General features: G+C 41.7%; 1 protein-coding gene across 1 annotated transcript in view; it reads left to right on the forward strand.

Annotated features, from left to right (window-relative positions):
- KCNMA1 (potassium calcium-activated channel subfamily M alpha 1) overlaps positions 1 to 19,707 on the forward strand; it is a 643,121-nt gene that overhangs the window by 598,846 nt on the left and 24,568 nt on the right. Inside the window, 2 exon segments of the mRNA XM_070946116.1 lie at positions 13,670 to 13,783; positions 19,109 to 19,239. Coding sequence (XP_070802217.1) covers positions 13,670 to 13,783; positions 19,109 to 19,239 — 245 coding nt within the window.

The following is a 19,707-nucleotide window of genomic DNA, read 5'->3' on the forward strand; positions in this document are numbered from 1 at the left end:
GATATTTTTGCTTTAGAAACGTGAAGATCTAGGGAGAAGAACTCCAGAGAAAAAAATAAAGGAATAGACATCCCCCCTTTTCAAACCCAACTTCTTAGAGAAAAATTCGAGAGCAGAAAAATTGAGCAGAAATATTCTACCCCCTATTTTTTTTTTTTAAGCGGCTTCCTGGCTCTTCAACGTTTTTCTTCTTGGTGTATGACAGTCTTTTTTCTTAATTTGATATCTGCTTTCTCCTGAGCGTACAAGGCCTGTGAATATTCATCTAACAAACAAGCATGGTGGGGAAAATCGGGAGAAAATCCCTGTATAATGCAGTACGATTTGCAGCAGTGACATCTGCCCCAAATTGCAATAATGTCATTTTGAGGAAATGCCACAATTACATACTTGCTACAGGATTTCTGATGCAAGTAGGTATAAGATGCGGCATTTGCATAACGGCATTATGAAATACGTGTCATAATTTGCCTCCCTTGTCCCATCCCATGAAAAGATCAAAGGAAGCGGAAGCCAGGGTTTATAGCTAGTTAATAAGGAGAAAAAAGGCCTCAGATGCCTAATTCTTAGAAAAGAAATGAACTTATTCCAACACTCAGGCGGGTTTAGAGAGGCCGATTATGCTATCGGTTACCTTTTGATATCAGTGTGCAAATGATATAGAGTATACAAATGTGTATATAAATCATGTACACACTTGTGCTAGTCACCAAGATGCAATTATAGAATCTCATCATTTGCATGATGAGGACATGAGCCGTGTCAGGATTTCAAAGCCATCCATCTCTTTTGGTTATCATATTGTCGTTGGGTTCATTATCATTGTTTATTTTATAGTTCTATCATCTCATTTCTGTTCTGTTTGCCCTCTTTTCATTTCTTCCTCTTTATTGTTGTAGGCCTCCCAGAGTAACCCCATGGCGAGATAAGCAGCAAATAAATTTAACAAGTAAATAAAAAAATGATCATACTTCCTCAAATTTAAAGAGACATTTTAAAGTAACGTCATGCCGAAATCTGTAAGCTCTTGCCTCAAGAAAGCAGAACTCTTGAAACAGGCAGCATTTCAAAAGGAACTTTCATTGGGAGGCAGTGATAGCAAAGAGAATAGGCAGGATCTGAAGTTCCCACACAAATAACGTTAGGTTAAAAGTTACTCGGTCAAGCCTCTCCCCACTGCTCAGTCCGATGCGAGCCAATCACCAGGTGTTGAATTGCTGTGAGAATTTTAGACTGGGAAGGTGATAAGAAGTTGTTCTCAGGCGCCATGGTTTCGTCCTCCTCGGAGCTGAGACAAAACAGATGGCCCCAAGCCCATCCCTCCCTCCTCCCTATCCCATCAAAGCAAAGAAAGACCAAACCAGGTGACAGGTCATAAAAATACCAAGGCCTTCCACCAGAATGGCCGCATCCCAGTAGGGATCTATTGGGGACCTGGAAAAAAACCCCTTTTTAATTTCTTGTAGGGACTTAAGGTTACAATTCTATGTCTTGCAAACGTTTGCTGAGAAATTTTGCCACCTGACTCAAATTACATTAGAATCCTGTGAGAATTTCTTTGGAGGAAGACCCACCCTATTCAGTTCAAATTTAACTTTAGGGGAACATGAAATCTGAGGACAACTTAGGATGGTCAGAATTCTCACGGGAAATTTTACTGACCTGGGAAGGATGGAAGGATGAATCAATAGCAATAGCACTTAGGCTTGTATACTGCTTTACAGTCCTCTCTAAGTGCCAGCCTATTGCCCCCAACAATCTGGGTCCTCATTTTATTGACCTCGGAAGGATGGAAGTCTGAGTCAGTAGCAAAAGCACTTAGACTTATATCCTGCTTCACAGTGCTTTATAGGCCTCTCTAAGCGGTTTACAAAGTCAGCATATTGTCCCCAGCAATCTGGGTCCTCATTTTACCGATCTCAGAAAGATGGAAGGTGTCAACCTTGAGCTGTTCAGAATCAAACTTCTGGCAGTAAGCAGTGAATTAGCCTGCAATACTAATTCTAACCACTGTGCCACCAGGGCTCAGTGATCTAAGAGGACATCTGAAAGGTGTCCATCGGCTAATGTAAGAGGATAGAAGTTCCTTTTGTTAAAATATTCTACAACTGAATCTATACAAAGATTAAAGAATAGCGGTAGAACCTAGATTTACGAACTCTTTTGGTTGAATAGGTCTGACATTTCAGTGATTCTGTAAAATGTATTTTACTAGAGGCGATCTCTGAGAGGTAGAAGTTATTACTTGTTTCTTTAAGGATGGTGGAAGAGATATTAAAAGACAAGAAATGGCTTATCCTATCTTCTTGGTTGTAAAGATGATGATGATGATGATGATCAGTGGTGGGATTCATTTTTTTTTACTACTAGTTCTGTGGGTGTGGCTTGATGGGGGTCATGTGACTGAGTGGGCGGGTGGGGTGAGCGGTGACCAGGCGGGCAGGAGCGGGGCCAGTCAGAGGTGGCATTTGCCGGTTCGGCGAACCAGTTAAAATTTCTGCTACCGGTTCGCCCAAACTGGTCTGATCCGGCTGAATACCACCTGTGATGATGATGATGATATAAAAAACCCAAATCTATGCTATTGAATTTAAAGAATTTGCAGTATGATTTAGACACAAGAGTTTGAATTGCTTTTTTCTGCAGTCTTTCCAGGGTCTCAGTATCTTTTTTATATATTGTAGTGACCAAAACTGTATGCAGTATTCCAAGGGTGGCCTTACCAAGGCATTTTAAAGCAATATCAACACTTCACTTAATCTTGCTTCTATCCCTCTGTTCATGCAGCTTAGGACTGTGTTGGCTTTTTTGGCAGCTGCTGTCTCCTAGTTTAGTGGTGGTCCACCAGGACACCTAGATCCCTCTCACAGTTACTACCAGCTATACTATACCTGTGCATTTGGTTTTTCTTGCCTAAATGCAGAATCTCACTTTTTTCACCACTGAATTTCATTTTGTTAAATAGCGCCCAATGTTCAAGTCTGTCAAGATCCTTCTGTATCTTAAGCCTATCTTCCAGAGTGTTGGCTATTCCTGCCAGCTTTGTATCATCTGCAAATTTGATGAGTTCCCCATCTATCCCCTCATCCAAATCATTGATGAAGATGTTGAAGAGTACTGGGCCTAAAACAGAGCCTTGGGGTACCCCACTGCATACTTGCTGACAAACCATACTCAACAAGTAGTCCTTAATGCGTCTAAGTCTACATGGAGAGAAGTAAGTAGTAGGGTGCCACAAGGTTCCGTCTTAGGCCCAGTACTCTTCAATATCTTCATAAACGATTTAGATGAGTTGCCGCCACTACCGGTTCGCCCAAACTGGTTAGAACTGGCTGAATACCACCACTGGTCTAGACTCTTCTTAAAAACCTCCAGTGATGAAAGCACCTACAACTTCTGAAGCACACCATTCCACCGTTTGATTGTCCTGACTGTTAGGAAGTTTCTCCTTAATTCCAGGTTGCTTCTCTCCTCAAGTAGTTTCCATCCATTGCTTCTTGTCTTGCCTTCTGGTGCATTGGAAAATCAGTTGGCCCCCTTCTTCTTTGCTGCAGCTCCTCAAATTCTGGCATTCTAACCCTTTGTGCCATCAGGGCTCTTTACCCCAAATAATGTGAGTAAACCTACTGATTGGTAAATAAATAGTTTCATATTTGCTTATTGAGAATGTGCTTTTTAACAGTTTTTGCCGTATGCTAAATATATTAATAAATGTGATGACCATAATGATAGCAATTATGAGGTCCTATTATATATAGAAAGGAAGTTCAGTTCAACTCAGTTGCAGTTCTAATCCAACATACATTTCCTGGCTTTCTTGGATCCATCCTTGAAAGTGATCAAAACAGTCGGGGAAAGTGACGACTGCAAAGATGGATAAATAGACCAAATTTTAATGCACAATTTGTTGTACCTGACATTTACATGCTAGTTAAGAAGTAATAGTACTCAGAGACCTGGGATTTTAGTAACTTTATCTGCTAAAGAAATTGTTGGAATGCATATTGCAGAAGAGGGGAGGGGGTGTGGGAACAGCTATGCTTCTCACAGCTGCAGCTCAAGGGAGCTATTGAGACAGCTAATTTATTGGAGCTTAATAGATTAAAAGTCCAAATTGAGTCTTGTGAAATAAACCTAATCAAATTCTAATCTGCATAATTTCACTGTAAGCAGCAATGGGAAATGTTTGTAATTTATATTTCAGCAGTTGCCAATCATGTTTTAAAACAAAGCCAATACATTTGTTTAAGAAAAGAATTTAGTTTCTTTTCTGCAGAGGTTGTTCAATAATTTGCTTTTCTCTACCTTCTTTTCTCCCCAGAAAAAGAAAAACATCTAACTTTTACTTGTTTTTAATAGTAATCTTTCCATTTTACACCATATGCATTTCAGTAGTCTCACAGAACAGTATTAGAAAGATAGCGGGAGAATGGAATAGGAATAGGAATAGGAATAGAATAGAATAGAATAGAATAGAACAGAACAGAACAGAACAGAACAGAACAGAACAGAACAGAACAGAACAGAATAGAATAGAATAGAATAGAATAGAATATAGAATAGAATAACAGAGTTGGAAGGGACCTTGGAGGTCTTCTAGTCCAACCCCCTGCTTAGGCAGGAACCTTACACCACTTCAGACAAATGGTTACCCAACATCTTCTTAAAAATTTCCAGTGTTGGAGCATTCACAACTTCTGGAGGCAAGTTGTTCCACTGATTAATTGTTCTAATTGTCAGGAAATTTCTCCTTAGGAATGGAATGGAATGGAATGGAATAGAATAGAATAGAATAGAATAGAATAGAATAGAATAGAATAGAATAGAATAGAATAGAATAGAGAACGGGGGATGGAAATGGGGATGGAGATAGAGATAGAGATGGAGATGACACAAGATAAATACCATCAGGGCATGGTCTAGAATTTCCCTGTCCTTTACAAGGTCAGAAGTCAAGTTCTTCCACTTCCATGCTAGAATAAATTTGTTGAAAATTTTCCAAAGTACCAAATAAAGAGTAACAAATAAACAGCACAGTGTCCTAACACAGAGTGATTATATCTGCTCACCAGTGCAGCACTGATTGATGGTGAACTGGAAAACAACAAAATAAAGGTCTCCCCCTCCTTTTCCTCAAAATCAGATGTAATATATCTTCCAGCAGCTTCTGATGGATATGTCATGCGAGAGATTATCTCATTGTACTTCCCAATTTGCACTTCCCAAAGCAGTCCATAGGGGGCTCCTTAACATGGTTGAGACTTGGGTGCCCAAGGAGGACAATTGCAAGGGAAATCGGTGTGCAGAAGATTTTTTCATAAGAGTGCCTTGTATCAATGAAACAAAGAGAGTAAGGTCTCCCTTTCATTGCTAGCACTGTGGACTTGTTGCATTGGGTGAACTATTTCAAACTTAACCTCTGTCTGAATATGAACCTCTATCTGAATAATTGCCATTTTACCATTTAGAGATACACCAACATAACAGGGCGCTGGGTAAAACCAGTGGTGGGATTCAGCCGGTTTGAGCTGGATTGGGCAAACCACTAGTTAAATTGCAGGCTGGCTCCTCCCCTCCCTGCTCTGCCCCTTGCAGGAGTCCCCATGCACCTCATTTTGGCACCCAGGTAAGTGCAGGGAGACCTCCTAGGTCCAAAATGGAGTGCGGGGAGTGCAGCGTGCCCCCCATGGCCTATTTTCACTCCCAGGAGGCTTCAGGGAGGCCTACTGGGCCCAAAACGGGGCGTGGGGGGTGGCGTGGCCCCCCGCGGCCTGTTTTTGCTCCCTGCAGAGGGGTGCAGGAGGCCGCGTCCTGCCTGTCACACCCTCTGGCCACGCCCACCATGGCCATGCCCGGCCTGCCGGTCATTAGGGCAGATAACCGGTTGTTAAATTTTTTGAATCCCACCACTGGGTAAAACCATTAATATTGTGGTGAAAGAACAGGTTGACACTTATAGACTGGTCTATAGAGGCCTTCATCTTCAACCATCCAGCCCATAATGATTACCGTTATCCCTGAGCCAGTTGCTTTGAAGGCAGGTGCATTCTAGAGCTTAGCTCATTTGTTCAGGAATCTTGAAAGTATTGATTTTGTAGAAATGTGCCTGTGCAACTCTCCTAACTCCCTTTTGCTAACTTTGCTGAAATTAGTTGAGTTTGACACAGAGTTAATAAACACTTGGCCTAAGCAGGAAGCACCAAAATGCACCTTGAAGTTTGCGTCCTGGCTGCCTTGATAAACTCCTTTATTTACCAAATTTCAAGGCTGCGTCAATCTTCTAAGAGCTTTTAACTAGTATAATAAATCAACTGTAATAAAGTAACAACCAATAGGTATTCAACTACTCAGTGATGGGTTGCCCCTGGTTCAGACCAGTTCAGAAGAACCGGTAGTAAAACCAGCGGGAGGCTCCCGCCCACCGACCCCAACGTCATCAGGAAGCATCTGCGCATGCACACGCGGCCCCATTGTGAACCAGTAATAAAGATAAGTAGAACCCACACCTGGAACCACCCAGTTAGTGACCAGTATCCAAAATAGTCACAATGTAATACAGCATCTCTCATAAAAAAACTCATCAGAATTCAGCCATCTTTAAAATAATGGTTATAAAGGAATAAAACACTTACCCCATTTTATTCTGGGTTATCAAGTAAACTGTTCTAGAAGGTATTATTGTCATTTTAAAAAAGTCATTTTTATGTGTGGTGGGGGAATCAAAAAAAGTTATCAAACAATCAAATCTTTATTTGGTCATAGACCAGCATGTAGAATACAGAAATCACAGAGTCAAGCGTGGGAAATCAGTAAATCCAGGCAGTTCAAATGAATATCAGAGTTTATTGCAAGCTTAAACCATTTAGAAGAATCCGAACTACTAACGGTCAAAGCAAGTTGGCAGTAGATAAGAATGGAATTCAAGGTGGGCTAGACTTAGAACTCTTGTGTGTGAGTTATCAATTATCAAGTTATCATATTATGTCAAGTTAGAGCCATGGTGGTGCAGTGGTTAGAATGCAGTATTGCAGGCGAACTCTGCCCACTGCCAGGAGTTCGATCTTGACTGGTTCAAGGTTGATTCAGCCTTCTGTCCTTCTGAGGTCAGTAAAATGAGGACCCAGATTGTTGGGATCAGTGTTATGACTCTGTAAACTGCTTAGAGGGAGCACTGTAAAGCACTGTGAAGTGGTATACACTTCAAGTCTAAGTGCTATTGCTATCAATCAATCAAATATTTATTCAATCATAGGCCAGCATGGAGAATGCAGAAATCACTATAGAGTCAAGCGTGGGAAATCAGGAACACCAGGCAGTTCAAATGATATGAGGGTTTAAGCAACAAGAATCTGAACTACTAACAGTGAAAACAAATTTGGCGGTAGATAAGAATCAACGGGATTCAAGATGGGTTGGACTTAGGTTTCTTGTGGGCGTGAAGGGACTCGAGACTGATGACATATTTGACTCTTCCCTCGGGCTCAGCCTAGTTAATTAAAATAAAATACAAAAGAAAAGAAATGTGTGTGTGTGTGTGCACATACATACATACACACTAAAATATCTAAGAGCGGTTAGAGTTAATCCTACACCATGTAGTGCAGACTGCTGAGCAGTACTTGGCTGTAGACAGAGAGATGGAGTCAGATTGAGCTTCAGATAAAATGAATTAGAATGAACAAGGTTTTTAATAGAAAGTGGAAATAATAACTCCTGGCATGCTCCTGCATAGAAGGGACAATAAAGTATAGCATGTTCTGTTGATTCAATTTGTTCTTCTGTTTAGTTAGAAGTTAGGAAGGGCATCTGGCGTAGCATGAGTGCACAACAAATCAATAGATATTTGTAGAGAAAGAAGAAGAAAAAAATCTAGAATTTTTTTTTTTAAATGGTGAGGAAAAAAGCACTCCCAAAGCAGTAGACTTATTTCTGGAAGTTTTCTGAAGAAGATAAATGATCTAGTGTAAATATATGGATATATTTGTGTTGCTGCGTTCTTTTTATGGCTGTGTTAGATTTCTTTTAAAATATGAAACTTTTTTGCATCTTTAAATATCATTCAACAGCAAGGAAGGAGAGAGAGGGAAAGAAGAAAAGGAAAAGGAGAGGAAGAAAGAGGGGAAACAAGAGTAGGAGAGACGGTTAGAAGGGAGGAAGAAGGGAGGTGTGGGGGAAAGGAAGGGGAAGGAGAGAAGGAGAAGGGGAGGAGGAAAGAAGAAAGTAGAAGAGTAGATGGAAGAACGGAGGGAAAGGAAAGAGGAGAGGGAGAAGAAGGATTGTTGTAAAACAAGGGAGATGAAATGGTAGAAGAGCAACCCCAAATATAATTAAATTGTTTAGGATGAAGATTGTATTAGTATGAAAGTTAAAAGAAAATATGTATGTTAGATAAGAAATTGTACATTTAGGATATGTTTATGAGAAAAAAATAAACTTTTTTTTAAAAAAAATATATCATTCAACCACTGTGTGTTAGCTGTTTTCCATATCAGGTAAATTTACTAATGGCTTACCTGTTAATGCTTTAATTTCTACAGTCCCTTAATTTCTGTACTAAATTGTTCTCATCAGCTGGCTTCATCAGTAAAAGAAATAAGTTTAAATAGAGACAAAGAGAAAATTAGTACATCCATTTGATGGGAGCAGGGAGGATTACAGGAACAGTGTTTGAAGGAACAGATTTTCAGAAAAGAGTGAGAATGAAACAATTGGTTTATTATTTTTTTTTAAAAAAAAAATACCAATTCAGAGAATATTATCTGAAATCGCAGTGAGGTGACAGTGAGCTTTTGTAAGATAGATATTTGAAAATTAGGGAGAACCTGGAACAAATTTTGATTTGTTTTAAATATACTTTATGCATGCATTAAGCTCTATAAAAAGGCAAACATTTTTAAATTGTGTTCTCTTTTTAAGTTTCTGATAACAGTGTATGAGCCGAAACTGCTGAATCCTCTAAATATTGTAGCAGTTGTTAAACTAAATGTGTTTCAGCAGTTTTTGGCAGTCAGTTCTCAGCCTTTGAATTAGCTTGTATAAAAAGAGAGGTTGAGATCAGACAATATCTAGGCTCAGATCAGACAGATCTAAGCTTAATGTACTGTTTAAAAATTGAATTGCAACCATCTGTATTAACGTCGCAGTACTAAGAGTTTAAAAATGCAGAATGCTCATATAGTTTTGAAATTTCAGCAGCTTGGCACGTCCATTGATGTGTTTTCCATAATATATAAAATTACAGATGCCAATCTGAATAGGAATTATGAGCGTTGTATTCTGGGACTCACCAAAACTAAATGGACAGAGCCTTGATTGTAGCCACCATATTATCTTTTGGATGTCATGCCCTCTAGACCAAGGGTCTCCAACCTTGGCAACCTTTTCCTGGGAAAGCAAAGCTGGCTGAGGAATTCTGGGAGAGTTGAAGTCCACAAGTCTTAAAGCAAAGCTGGCTGAGGAATTCTGGGAGTTGAAGTCCACAAGTCTTAAAGTTGCAAAGCTTGGAGACCCCTGCTCTAGACGTCCCTTCCAAGAGCATTGGTGTTTGGGGAAAGTAAATATGGAGATGGTAGAGTGTCAGAAGCAGGGAGATCTTTAGTGGAGAATTTGTTGAATACGGCCTGTACGATTAAACACGTTAAAGAACGGCCACTTTTTTTGAACCGTTGGTGAATTCTTTTCGTTCATTAGGGATAGAATCGGGATCACATTGTCATCGAAAACTCCAATCAAAGAAACAAAAGACAGCAACACAAAACCACAATTCTTACTGTAAGTTTTGGTTTATTTCATGAGCAATTTGAAAAAAGAACAGCAGAGCTGGTATTCACTTACTTTTCCTACCGGTTCGCAAATGTCCACGCATGTGCCCAGCCTTCCACGTATGTGCTTTGCTGGCCCGCGTGCCTTCCACGCATGCGCTGGGCCTCAAAAATGTGCCTAAATAGGATGGCATAGAGCCAGGTTGGGTGGACAGGCCCATCGGTGATTTCCGCTACCATGTCGGGCGAACCGGTCTGAACCGGGTGAATACCACCTCTGATGAGCAGCCATCATAACAATACATATCTTAGCTAAAAGGGCACTTTTGAATGGCTGTCCAGAAGTCTCCACAAGCCATTTTGGCTCCCAGGCAAGTGCAGGGAGGCCTTTTAGACCCAAAATGGGGGGAGGGGGTTTGCGGCACGACCCCACCCCCACCCGCGGCCCGTTTTTGTTCCCAGGGGAGTGCAGGAGGCTGAGTGCTGCCTGTTACACCCCATGGACATGCCCACCATGGCCACGCCCACCCAGACGGTCATAAAGCAGAGAACTGGTTGTTAAGTTATTTGAATCCCATCACTGGATAGTTGTACATGTTGTGGCTCATACTAGAGCACAATACATGCATGGAGATAGAGATTAGAGAGAGAAAGAGAGCAACATTGCAAAGAAATGAGACATCACTTTCTTATTATTCTAAGTCTTTACACCGATTGGACACCCAACTCTGGTGGCCTTATTGCCAGTTACCAATTATCCCTTATGACATTTGCATTGATTTCAGAGTTTCTAGCAGACCTTTCACTACTTCTTTGTGATTTTTAACTAATCCTAATTCTTCTCCCCTGGAATAGGAAGATCTGTCTGTAGGATGCATCTCTACCCACTTAATGGGAGGGAGGAGAAAGGAGGGAAGGAGGGACAAAGGGACAAAGGGGAAGGAAGGGAGGGAGGGAAAGAAAGGAAGAGGAAGGAAGAGAGGAAAAGAAAGGAAGGAAAGAAAGAGGAGGGGAGGGGAAGGAAGGGACAAAGGCATGGAGGGAAAGAAAGGAAGAGGAAGGAAGAAAGGGGAAGAAAGGAAGAGGAAGGGAGAGGAAGGAAGGGTGAGAAGGAGGAGGAGGGGAGGGGAAGGGGAGGGAGGGATAGAGGGACAAATGGGAAGGAAGGGACAGACAAAGGGATAGAGGGAAAGAAAGGAAGAGGAAGGGAGGGAGGGGAAGAGGGAGGGAGGGGAAGGAAGGAAGAGGAAGGAACGAATGAGGAGAGGGGAAGGGAGGGAGGGAGAAAGGGATGGAGAGGAAAAAAGGAAGAGGAAGGAAGAGAGGGGAAGAAAGGAAGAGGAAGGGGGAGGAAGGAAGGGTGGGAAGGAGGAGGAGGGGAGGGGGGGAGGAGTGATAGAGGGACAAATGGGAAGGAAGGGAGAGAGAAAGGGATAGAGGAAAAGAAAGGAAGAGGAAGGAAGGGAGGGGAAGAAAGGAAGAGGAAGGAAAGAAGGGAGGGGAAGAGGGAGGGAGGGGAAGGAAGGAAGAGGGAGGGAGGAACGAATGAGGAGAGGGGAAGGGAGGGAGGGAGAAAGGGATGGAGGGGAAGAAAGGAAGAGGAAGGAAGAGAGGGGAAGAAAGGAAAGAAGGAAAGGCCTATGAAATAGAAGAAAACGTTTCCATACTCCAGGCAGCTTTTACATCTCATGACTTAGCGTGTTTCTGATGCTGTAATGAAATATTGTTTTCCTAATATTCTGTGACCTGAATTTTTTCTTGCTTTATGGGTGCAAATCAGTATTTTCTCTAGTCAGCATTTGGTGATGGATGTCAAAATACAGGCCATGTATAATGCATATCTAGCATTAGCGATTTAAGGTGTTTACTTGTCAAGCCGAAGGAATTCAAAAACTTCACATTCACTGAATTCACCCAGCTGTCACTTGCAGTTTTTCATAATTTCAAATGAAAGTTGTGATAAAACAGTTTAGGTTGCCTTGACTTTTTCTTTTTCTTTTTTTTTTTTTCTGAAGGAAGAAAACAGACAGCATCTAAAATTTATGCTGCAAGCTGAAAGGCAGGCAACAAAGAGGAATTTTCTGAAAGTTGGGGAGAAAAAAGCACCTTTCTGGCTTTCTTTGACCTCCTGCTTTTTAGAAAAGTTGAAACAATAATACTTTGCAATTATATGCCTCTTTGTATAAAAGAACCAATTTTGTAAAAAAAAGAGTGCCGCTGATTCCCAGAGAGTAATATGTAAACTTATAGATATGGCACAGTATAATGGAATTTTATTTACTCCTTTCGAACCCAATTAAAATTATTAGCTCTAGCTCTAATCGCATCGTTTCGATGGCCAGGTCGCAATATTTCATGATTTTTTTCCCAGTTTTTTCTTCGCCTCTGGCGTCTCCTGGTACTGTGATATCAATAAATTGTACGTTTTGGTTTTTGACAACTGTGATATCTGGTGTGTTGTTGTTGTTGTTGTTGTTGTTGTTATTTACTTTATTCATTAAACATGAAACTAAGTCAACTGAACATTCAAAAATGCATCACAAATACTATTGACTGGTGCTAATGGTCTTAAGAATAATAATAATTATTATTATTAATTATTAGATGTGCTATTGTTATTATTAATAATAATAATAGTACATCTTAAGAAGGTACTTGGTTGATAGCTAGGATGCTGGCAGCAACCCGTATCAACCATTAGCACCAGTCAATGATATTTGTGATGCATTTTTGAATGTTCAGTTGACTGAGTTTCATGTTTAATGAATAAAGTTGTTGTTGTTGTTGTTGTTGTTGTTGTTGTTGTTGTTGTTGTTGTTATTATTATTATTATTATTATTATTATTATTATTATTATTATTATTATTATTATTTATATTGATGGGTAACCAGTCACCATTTTCCCAAGCCTGAACATTTTCCTTCAATGAAAGTATTAAAAGATGTGATTCCAGCTTTCCAAATGATTCTCTTAAGCAAAATCATTTGGAATTTTCTAGTGGAAGGTTGAATTGGAAGTACATCATGGAAACTCCAAAGTAACATAGTCAAATAGACCTATGGGATAATTAGGCCAACAGACATCCTTTTTGGTGTTCCTTTGATTCAGCCCAAAACAGGATTAAATTAACTTCCCAATCAAATCAACTTTGGGTGACACAAACTCCTTACTAGTTACTATTTCTGATAACCATGATTAATACAAGGTTTATACTGCACAGAGAGCACCTAGCTAAGTGGGGAATTAGTTTAACCCTAGATGGCAGCACTTGCCCAATCTTGGCTTATCTTGAACAGCTAACTGAGGTCAAACCTGCTTAATATTTGGATAAGTTGTAAAGTATCCTTAGACATGGAAGAATCATCTTGAAAAAAAACACCACAATTCCTTCCAATGGGGAAGTAGAGGCACAACATCTTTTTAAAGATATCTTTCATCAGTATTTTCATCTTGTTTGGATTGGCTTCTTGACTGCATATAGTTTATATAAGTAAGAGTATATCAATGATGGAGTAAGAGTAAGTATATCAATGATGGAGAACCTTTTAGACACTGAGTACCCAAATTGCGCATGCGCGCATGCCCAAACTGAAAGGTGCATGCGTGCATGTGCAGCACAGACTATCCTATACAAAAATCTATATTTTGAGGGACCCTGCCTTGAAGTTTTGATTTCATATGGGCTGCTACTTGGAACCCTGACAATTAGAGGTAAACAGGACAGGGGGATGCAAGTTGACAGCAAATGGCTCAGGTTCACCCTTGTCCCAGATCGTCTCGACCTTATTTCTTCTCGTCCACAGGCCCACTAAGGACCATCTCAGTACAGCTGCTTCCTAGTCGAATATTTCTGTAATTAAGAGTTACGAGTCCTAGTATAACATCTCAGTTTCTTTGGTCTCTACAGGGTTTTCACCACCTGGAATGGACAGGTCATCGCCCGACAAGAGTCCAGTGCATGGTCTTCTCCGTCAGCCCTCCATTACAACGGGGATCGATATCCCTATTATTACGGAGTTAGGTAAGCTCTCTGGGGATCTTTTTAACCTGTTGTCTTTTCATTTTTCTCAGCCTAAGGAGTGCCTTATGTAAGGAAAGGTGTAGCATTTTCTCCTGAAGGTTGTACAATATGGGTGTGTATATCGACAGAATTCCGACATAGACATAGAGCCAATGATGTAGTTGCTAAAATGCTGGATTAACAGCAGGAAGACCCTTTCAGTGTTCTTTAAGCATGGAAACCAACTGGGTGATTCTGGAACAGTTGTTCTCTCTCAGTGCAACAACACAACTGTTGGTGTGTAATGGTTAAAGAGATGGACTAAGAAGTTCTAGTGTTCCCTTGAGGTGTGGAAGGCAACTGGAAGAGTTGGGCCAGTCACGCTCTCTCTAGAAATCAAAAGAGTCTATCTCTCACTAGACTAGATAGGATAGTCTATAACGGTGATGGCAAACCTTTTCGGCACCGAGTGCCAAAAAGGGAGCTCGCACGTGCGCTCATCGGGGGACACAACCCAGGAGAGGAGCTGCCCAGTGCACATGCCAGTGCATGTATGCACACCAGGCAGCTCCTCTTCCAGTTTATGGCACACACAATCAGCTGGCTGGCACGCATGCGCACACAGAAACTGGAAGACCAGCTCTTCCAGTTTCCGGCACTGCTGCGCGCACAAAGGCCAGCTGATCATCGTGTGCACATGTGCCCCAGAAACCCGGAAGAGCAACGGGCGAGGCCACATGAGCCAGACGACATGGCTCTGTGTGCCATTTTGGGCACACGTGCCATAGTTCGCCATCACAGGTCTATAACCTTCACGAAGACACCTTCTGCAGTTAATTGATGATGATGATGATGATGATGATGATGATGATGATGATGATACACATGCATACACACAGAGGTATGCACATGTCCACACAATGATTAAGCAAGTTCCTTTGCTTAAGGAAAGGACCACCTTTGGTGGGAAGGTAACAGCGTTCGGTGCGCCTTTGGCGTTTAGTCAGCCACATGACCACGGAGACGTCTTCGGACAGTGCTGGGTCTTCGGCTTTGAAACAGAGATGAGCGCTGCCCCCTAAAGTCAGGAACAATTAGCACATATGTGCGGGGAACCTTTACCTTTACCTTTACTATAAATTTGAGCAGGACCCTCCGAATATTCTGTTCTGAGTCAGATTCAATTTGAGGGACTAAGGGGGCCAGACCTGCTTCAAGGGCTAGTGATACTTTGATACCCAGCTGCCTTCCTCCCTGCATGTTGGAAGCCAACGAGGTCTCCTTCGTCCATCTCTTATGTTCTCAAATAAATTAACCATTTCTGCGGCAGCATTGAGAATGCTGCCCCTTCACTCATCCTCATTTTTTTTTCCTGTGTGAATTCTGCAAGGCTTCTTCTTGCTTCTCGATCGTAAAGGCAAGCTTGATTTGTGATCCTTCTGTCCATTTATTGCCTCCATTTTGGTTTTCAGCTTTATTTGTCTCACGCCCTCATTGTATTCTCTGTCTGTGCCTTCTCCTTCCCCCCTCCCCCTCCTCAAAACCTACTAGCTAAACCTGGCAAACTTCTGCCTTTGGTTTCAAACAGTCAGGAAAAAAACAGTGGAGTTCAGATTCTAATGATAACCGAATTGGGTAAGAAAGCGCCTTTCCTTTTGGACGTCAGCTGCTTGTTGCTCCGCTGTTGTTTCTGCTCTCAGCTTACTTCTTCTTTCATCTGGCTGCATCGGAGAGTTGCCTCCTCAGCGCTACTTTGAATGTGTTTTATTTGTGATTCCAGTTGAAACGGACTGTCTTGTTCTGCCTTCTCTTAATGATTTTTCTTTTTCTCTACATACATACAGCATTGGTACATCTTTGATCACATTCATCTGGCCTGCTGGCTGTTTATATAGCATCTGCACATTAAATTATTTTCCTCCTCCTCCTCCTCCTCCTCCTCCTCCTCCTCCTCCTCCTCCTCCTCCTCCTCCTCCCTGCCCCATCCTCCTCCTTCTTCCTCTTTTCTTTCTCCTCCCTGTCCCCTCCTCTTCCTCCTTTCTTCCTCCTCCTCCTCCTCCTTCTCACCCTCGTCTTCTTCTTCCTCCTCCTCCTCCATTTGACAGACACATTTTAACAGTTCTCAGACATATAAAAGAAAGACAAACATTTGCAAAAGAAAAAAAGAAATAAACTTCCCTTAAGACACTGATTAGTTTGTGAGAACAATTTTTCATTCAGAGCTTCCATGTTGAATGTCCTAAAAACCACTGTGTTTCTAAGCATTTTTTCCCCTCTCGTGTAATTTTTGATGATCAAGTTCTGGGATGAAGCTCTGAATGTATGAACTGATTTTGCTGGGTCACTTCTGACTAACAAGTTTCTTTAGTCAGTTCCGTATAATTTCAATTGGGTTAAGGTCTGGGCTATTCCCAAGCCATTCCAGCAGTGCAATATTATTATCTTGAAACTCCAAAAAAAGTGGTGTTATTAGCCATCAAACCTCAAAAATACACTTTTCCCAAAAGGCTTCCACAATTTTGGCCACTACTATACATAGATGTCTTTTTGAAAATGTAGAAACGTGAACTTGGAGGAGGAAAGACCTCAAGCCCAAAAACTTCAACCTTCTTTCAATGGTCCGAGGATAAAACAGGGCCTCATCTCTTTAATCCATATATTGAATTTGACTCTCCTATTTACGTTACTTGTTGATATATGCATAGACCATCCATTCTGTCACATGTGCATATGCCAGTGTTCTCCAGATATGCATGTATTCATTATTCTGTCCTTATTAGCTATTAATCCCTGCATAACACGCATATGTGTCTCCCTTGCCACCTTGCAATAGAGAGAGCAAAATAAGAAGAAAATAGAAGGAGAGAAGGGATAAGACTGGAGATGAGGGTTTAGCTTGACAAAAGATAGCTGAGACGGATGTGATAATACCCTGAGCATATATATAATATACAGTATGATACAACCCCAGCATGTAGGAGATCAAGACCTCTTCTGTCAGCATGGAAAGCTTGAAATAATGGCAGAAAGATTTATTCCAGTTGAATGCGAGGGGAGAAATCCATAACCACAAGAGCAGTTTGACAGTAGAACCAATTTCTCAGAGAGGTGATGGGGTCCCCTTTTCAGGTGCGTGCAAGTAATAGCCATTTGTCAGAGTCCTACAGTGTAAAAAATTGGAGTCCTTCACTGTTCCTTCCAATGGCCTGTCTGGTCCCTTCCAAACGGGTCATGTTATGAAAAGGAGCAGGTTGATGCAGATGGAGGAGAATGGGAGAGAAAAGGAAGGGGAAGGGAGGGGAGGGGGAAGGGAGGGAGATACGATAGAAGGAAAAGGAAAGGAAAGGAGATACAATGGAAAGAAGAGGGAGAAAAGGGAAGGGGTGAAAAGAGAAGAGAAGGGAGATATGATGGAAGGAAGGGGGAGGGAAGGAAAGGGACGGGATATACGATGGAAGAAAGGGGGAGGAAGAGAAGGAAAGGAAAGAATGATTCGAGGTGGCGCAGTGGTTAGAGTGCAGTACTGCAGGCTACTTCAGCTGACTGTTAGCTGCAGTTCGGCAGTTCAAATCTCACCAGGCTCAAGGTTGACTCAGCCTTCCATCCTTCCAAGGTGGGTAAAATGAGGACCCAGATTGTTGGGGGCAATAGGCTGACTCTATAAACCACTTAGAGAAGGCTGTAAAAGCACTATGAAACGGTATATAAGTCTAAGTGCTATTGCTATTGCTATTGCTATGATGAAGGAAAGAACAATGGAAGGAAGGGGAAAGTAAAGTAAAGGATGGGACAGGACAGGACAGGACAGGACAGGACAGGACAGGACAGGAAAGGAAAGGAAAGGAAAGGAAAGGAAAGGAAAGGAAAGGAAAGGAAAGGAAAGGAAAGGAAAGGAAAGGAAAGGAAATAAATGGATAAAGAAGGGAAGTGAAGGAAGTAGATGGATAAAGACGTGAAGGGAAGGGAAGGGAAGGGAAGGGAAGGGAAGGGAAGGGAAGGGAAGGGAAGGGAAGGGAAGGGAAGGGAAGGGAAGGGAAAGGAAGAACAATGGAAGGAAGGGGAAAATAAAGTAAAGTAAAGTACAGGACGGAAAAGGAAAGGAAAGGAAAAGAAAGGAAGGAAAGGAAAGGAAAAGGAAGAAGAAGGGGAAGATAAGAGGAAGCAAAGGAAAGGAAAAAGCAAACAACCTGGAGACACAAGACAAGCAAGAGAGGGAAGGGAAGGCAAAAAAAGAGACATCTAGTGTCTTCTACTTTGCCCCTCAAGCATTCTTCAAAGGCATCCATACAATGTCTTGTGCAGCCATTTGTCTGTCTCCCCCCACCCCCACCCCCATTCATTCAATGTGCCTTTATGGCCTCAGGGAAGGCAAATCCACTAGTAATTTTTAGGAAGCTTCCTAGTAGAACCTCTGGTCACGAACGCTTCTGACCACGACCAAATCCGGTTCCGACCAAAAAAGTCACATTTTTTTTTCCCCGCGGCCGATTTCCCCTGGCGCACCTTTTTTTTTTTTTTTTTGTAAGCACCAAATTTCCAAAATTAGGTTTGGGTCACGACCAAATCAGTTTGTGACCAAAGTTATGGAATGAATTATGGTCGTGACCAGAGATTCTACTGTATATGCATTTGCATTCGAGCCCAGGGAGTATTATGTGGGTTTTCCACAGGACCAGGTAAAACTGAAGCTGGTCTCATCTCTTGGCAAGGTGGTTAGAGGCAGGTAGTCCTCGACTTACGACACCAACTGAGCCCCCAAGTTCTGTTGCTAAGCCAGACACTTGTTAAGTGACTTTTGCCCCTATTTTACGACCTTTTTCTTGCCACGTCTGTGATGTGAATCACTGCAGCTGTTTAAGTTAATATAACACGGTTGCCGAGTGAATCTGGCTCCCCAGTTGGCTTTGCTTGTCAGAAGGAGTATCACGTGACCCCCTCAAAACTGCAACCGTCACAAAGATGAGTGAGCTGCCAAGCATCAAAGTTTGATCACGTGACCAGGGGGATGCTCCAATGGCTGTAAGGGTCAGAGGTCAATTTTTTCAGGGCCGTTGTAACTTTGAACGAACTATTGTGAGTCGAGAACTACCTGTACACATTCTGAATAATGCTAACAGAGCCCCCCGAGGGGTTCCAACTCTTCGCCTTCCATAAAGACGAACTAATTATTATTATTATTTTCAAAATGCAGATTCCACACACATTTTAATTCCATTTTCAGCAACATGCAAGCATTCGAGATGCATCTCTACCCAGGCGTTGCGTTTCTTCTTCGTGTATATAGCATATAAAAATTATCTGCCGATATCCACTCTGGATAGAGATACGTTGTCGTTTTCTTTTCAGTAAACGATTCTAATGTTCAGTTCCTGGATCAAGACGACGATGACGATCCTGACACAGAACTCTATCTCACCCAGCCTTTCGCCTGTGGAACGGCCTTCGCGGTTAGCGTCCTGGATTCCCTCATGAGTGCGGTAAGCATCCATCTTTCCGTTGTTGTGTGGATCCTAAAAGTAAGGCTGTAATTTCAGCTCTGGTTCTACATTCGCTCCGGAGTCAACCTAAAAGAGAACCCAAAGATGCAATTCAAAAGGCAACTGGACTTCCTTGGGTTGTTTTGTTTTTTCCCCTTGAAAATGTTCCGCTACTCATCCAAGGAGCTTTTTCATTTCTGGTGGGGAATAGAAGGATGAATACCTGGATGGATGGATGGATGGATGGATGGATGGATGGATGGATGGATAGATAGATAGATAGATAGATAGATAGATAGATAGATAGATAGATACTGTAGATGGATGGATGGATGGATGGATGGATGGATGGATGGATGGATGGATGGATGGATGGATGGATGATGATAGATATATAGATGATAGGTGGATGGATAGATAGATAGATAAAATGGATAGATAGATGGATGGATAGATAGATAGATAGAT

Source organism: Pituophis catenifer, unplaced genomic scaffold (genome assembly GCF_029215685.1).
Source record: "Pituophis catenifer annectens isolate HBS135680 unplaced genomic scaffold, rPitCat1.0.hap2 SCAF_6, whole genome shotgun sequence".
Classification (NCBI taxonomy): Eukaryota; Metazoa; Chordata; class Lepidosauria; order Squamata; family Colubridae; genus Pituophis; species Pituophis catenifer.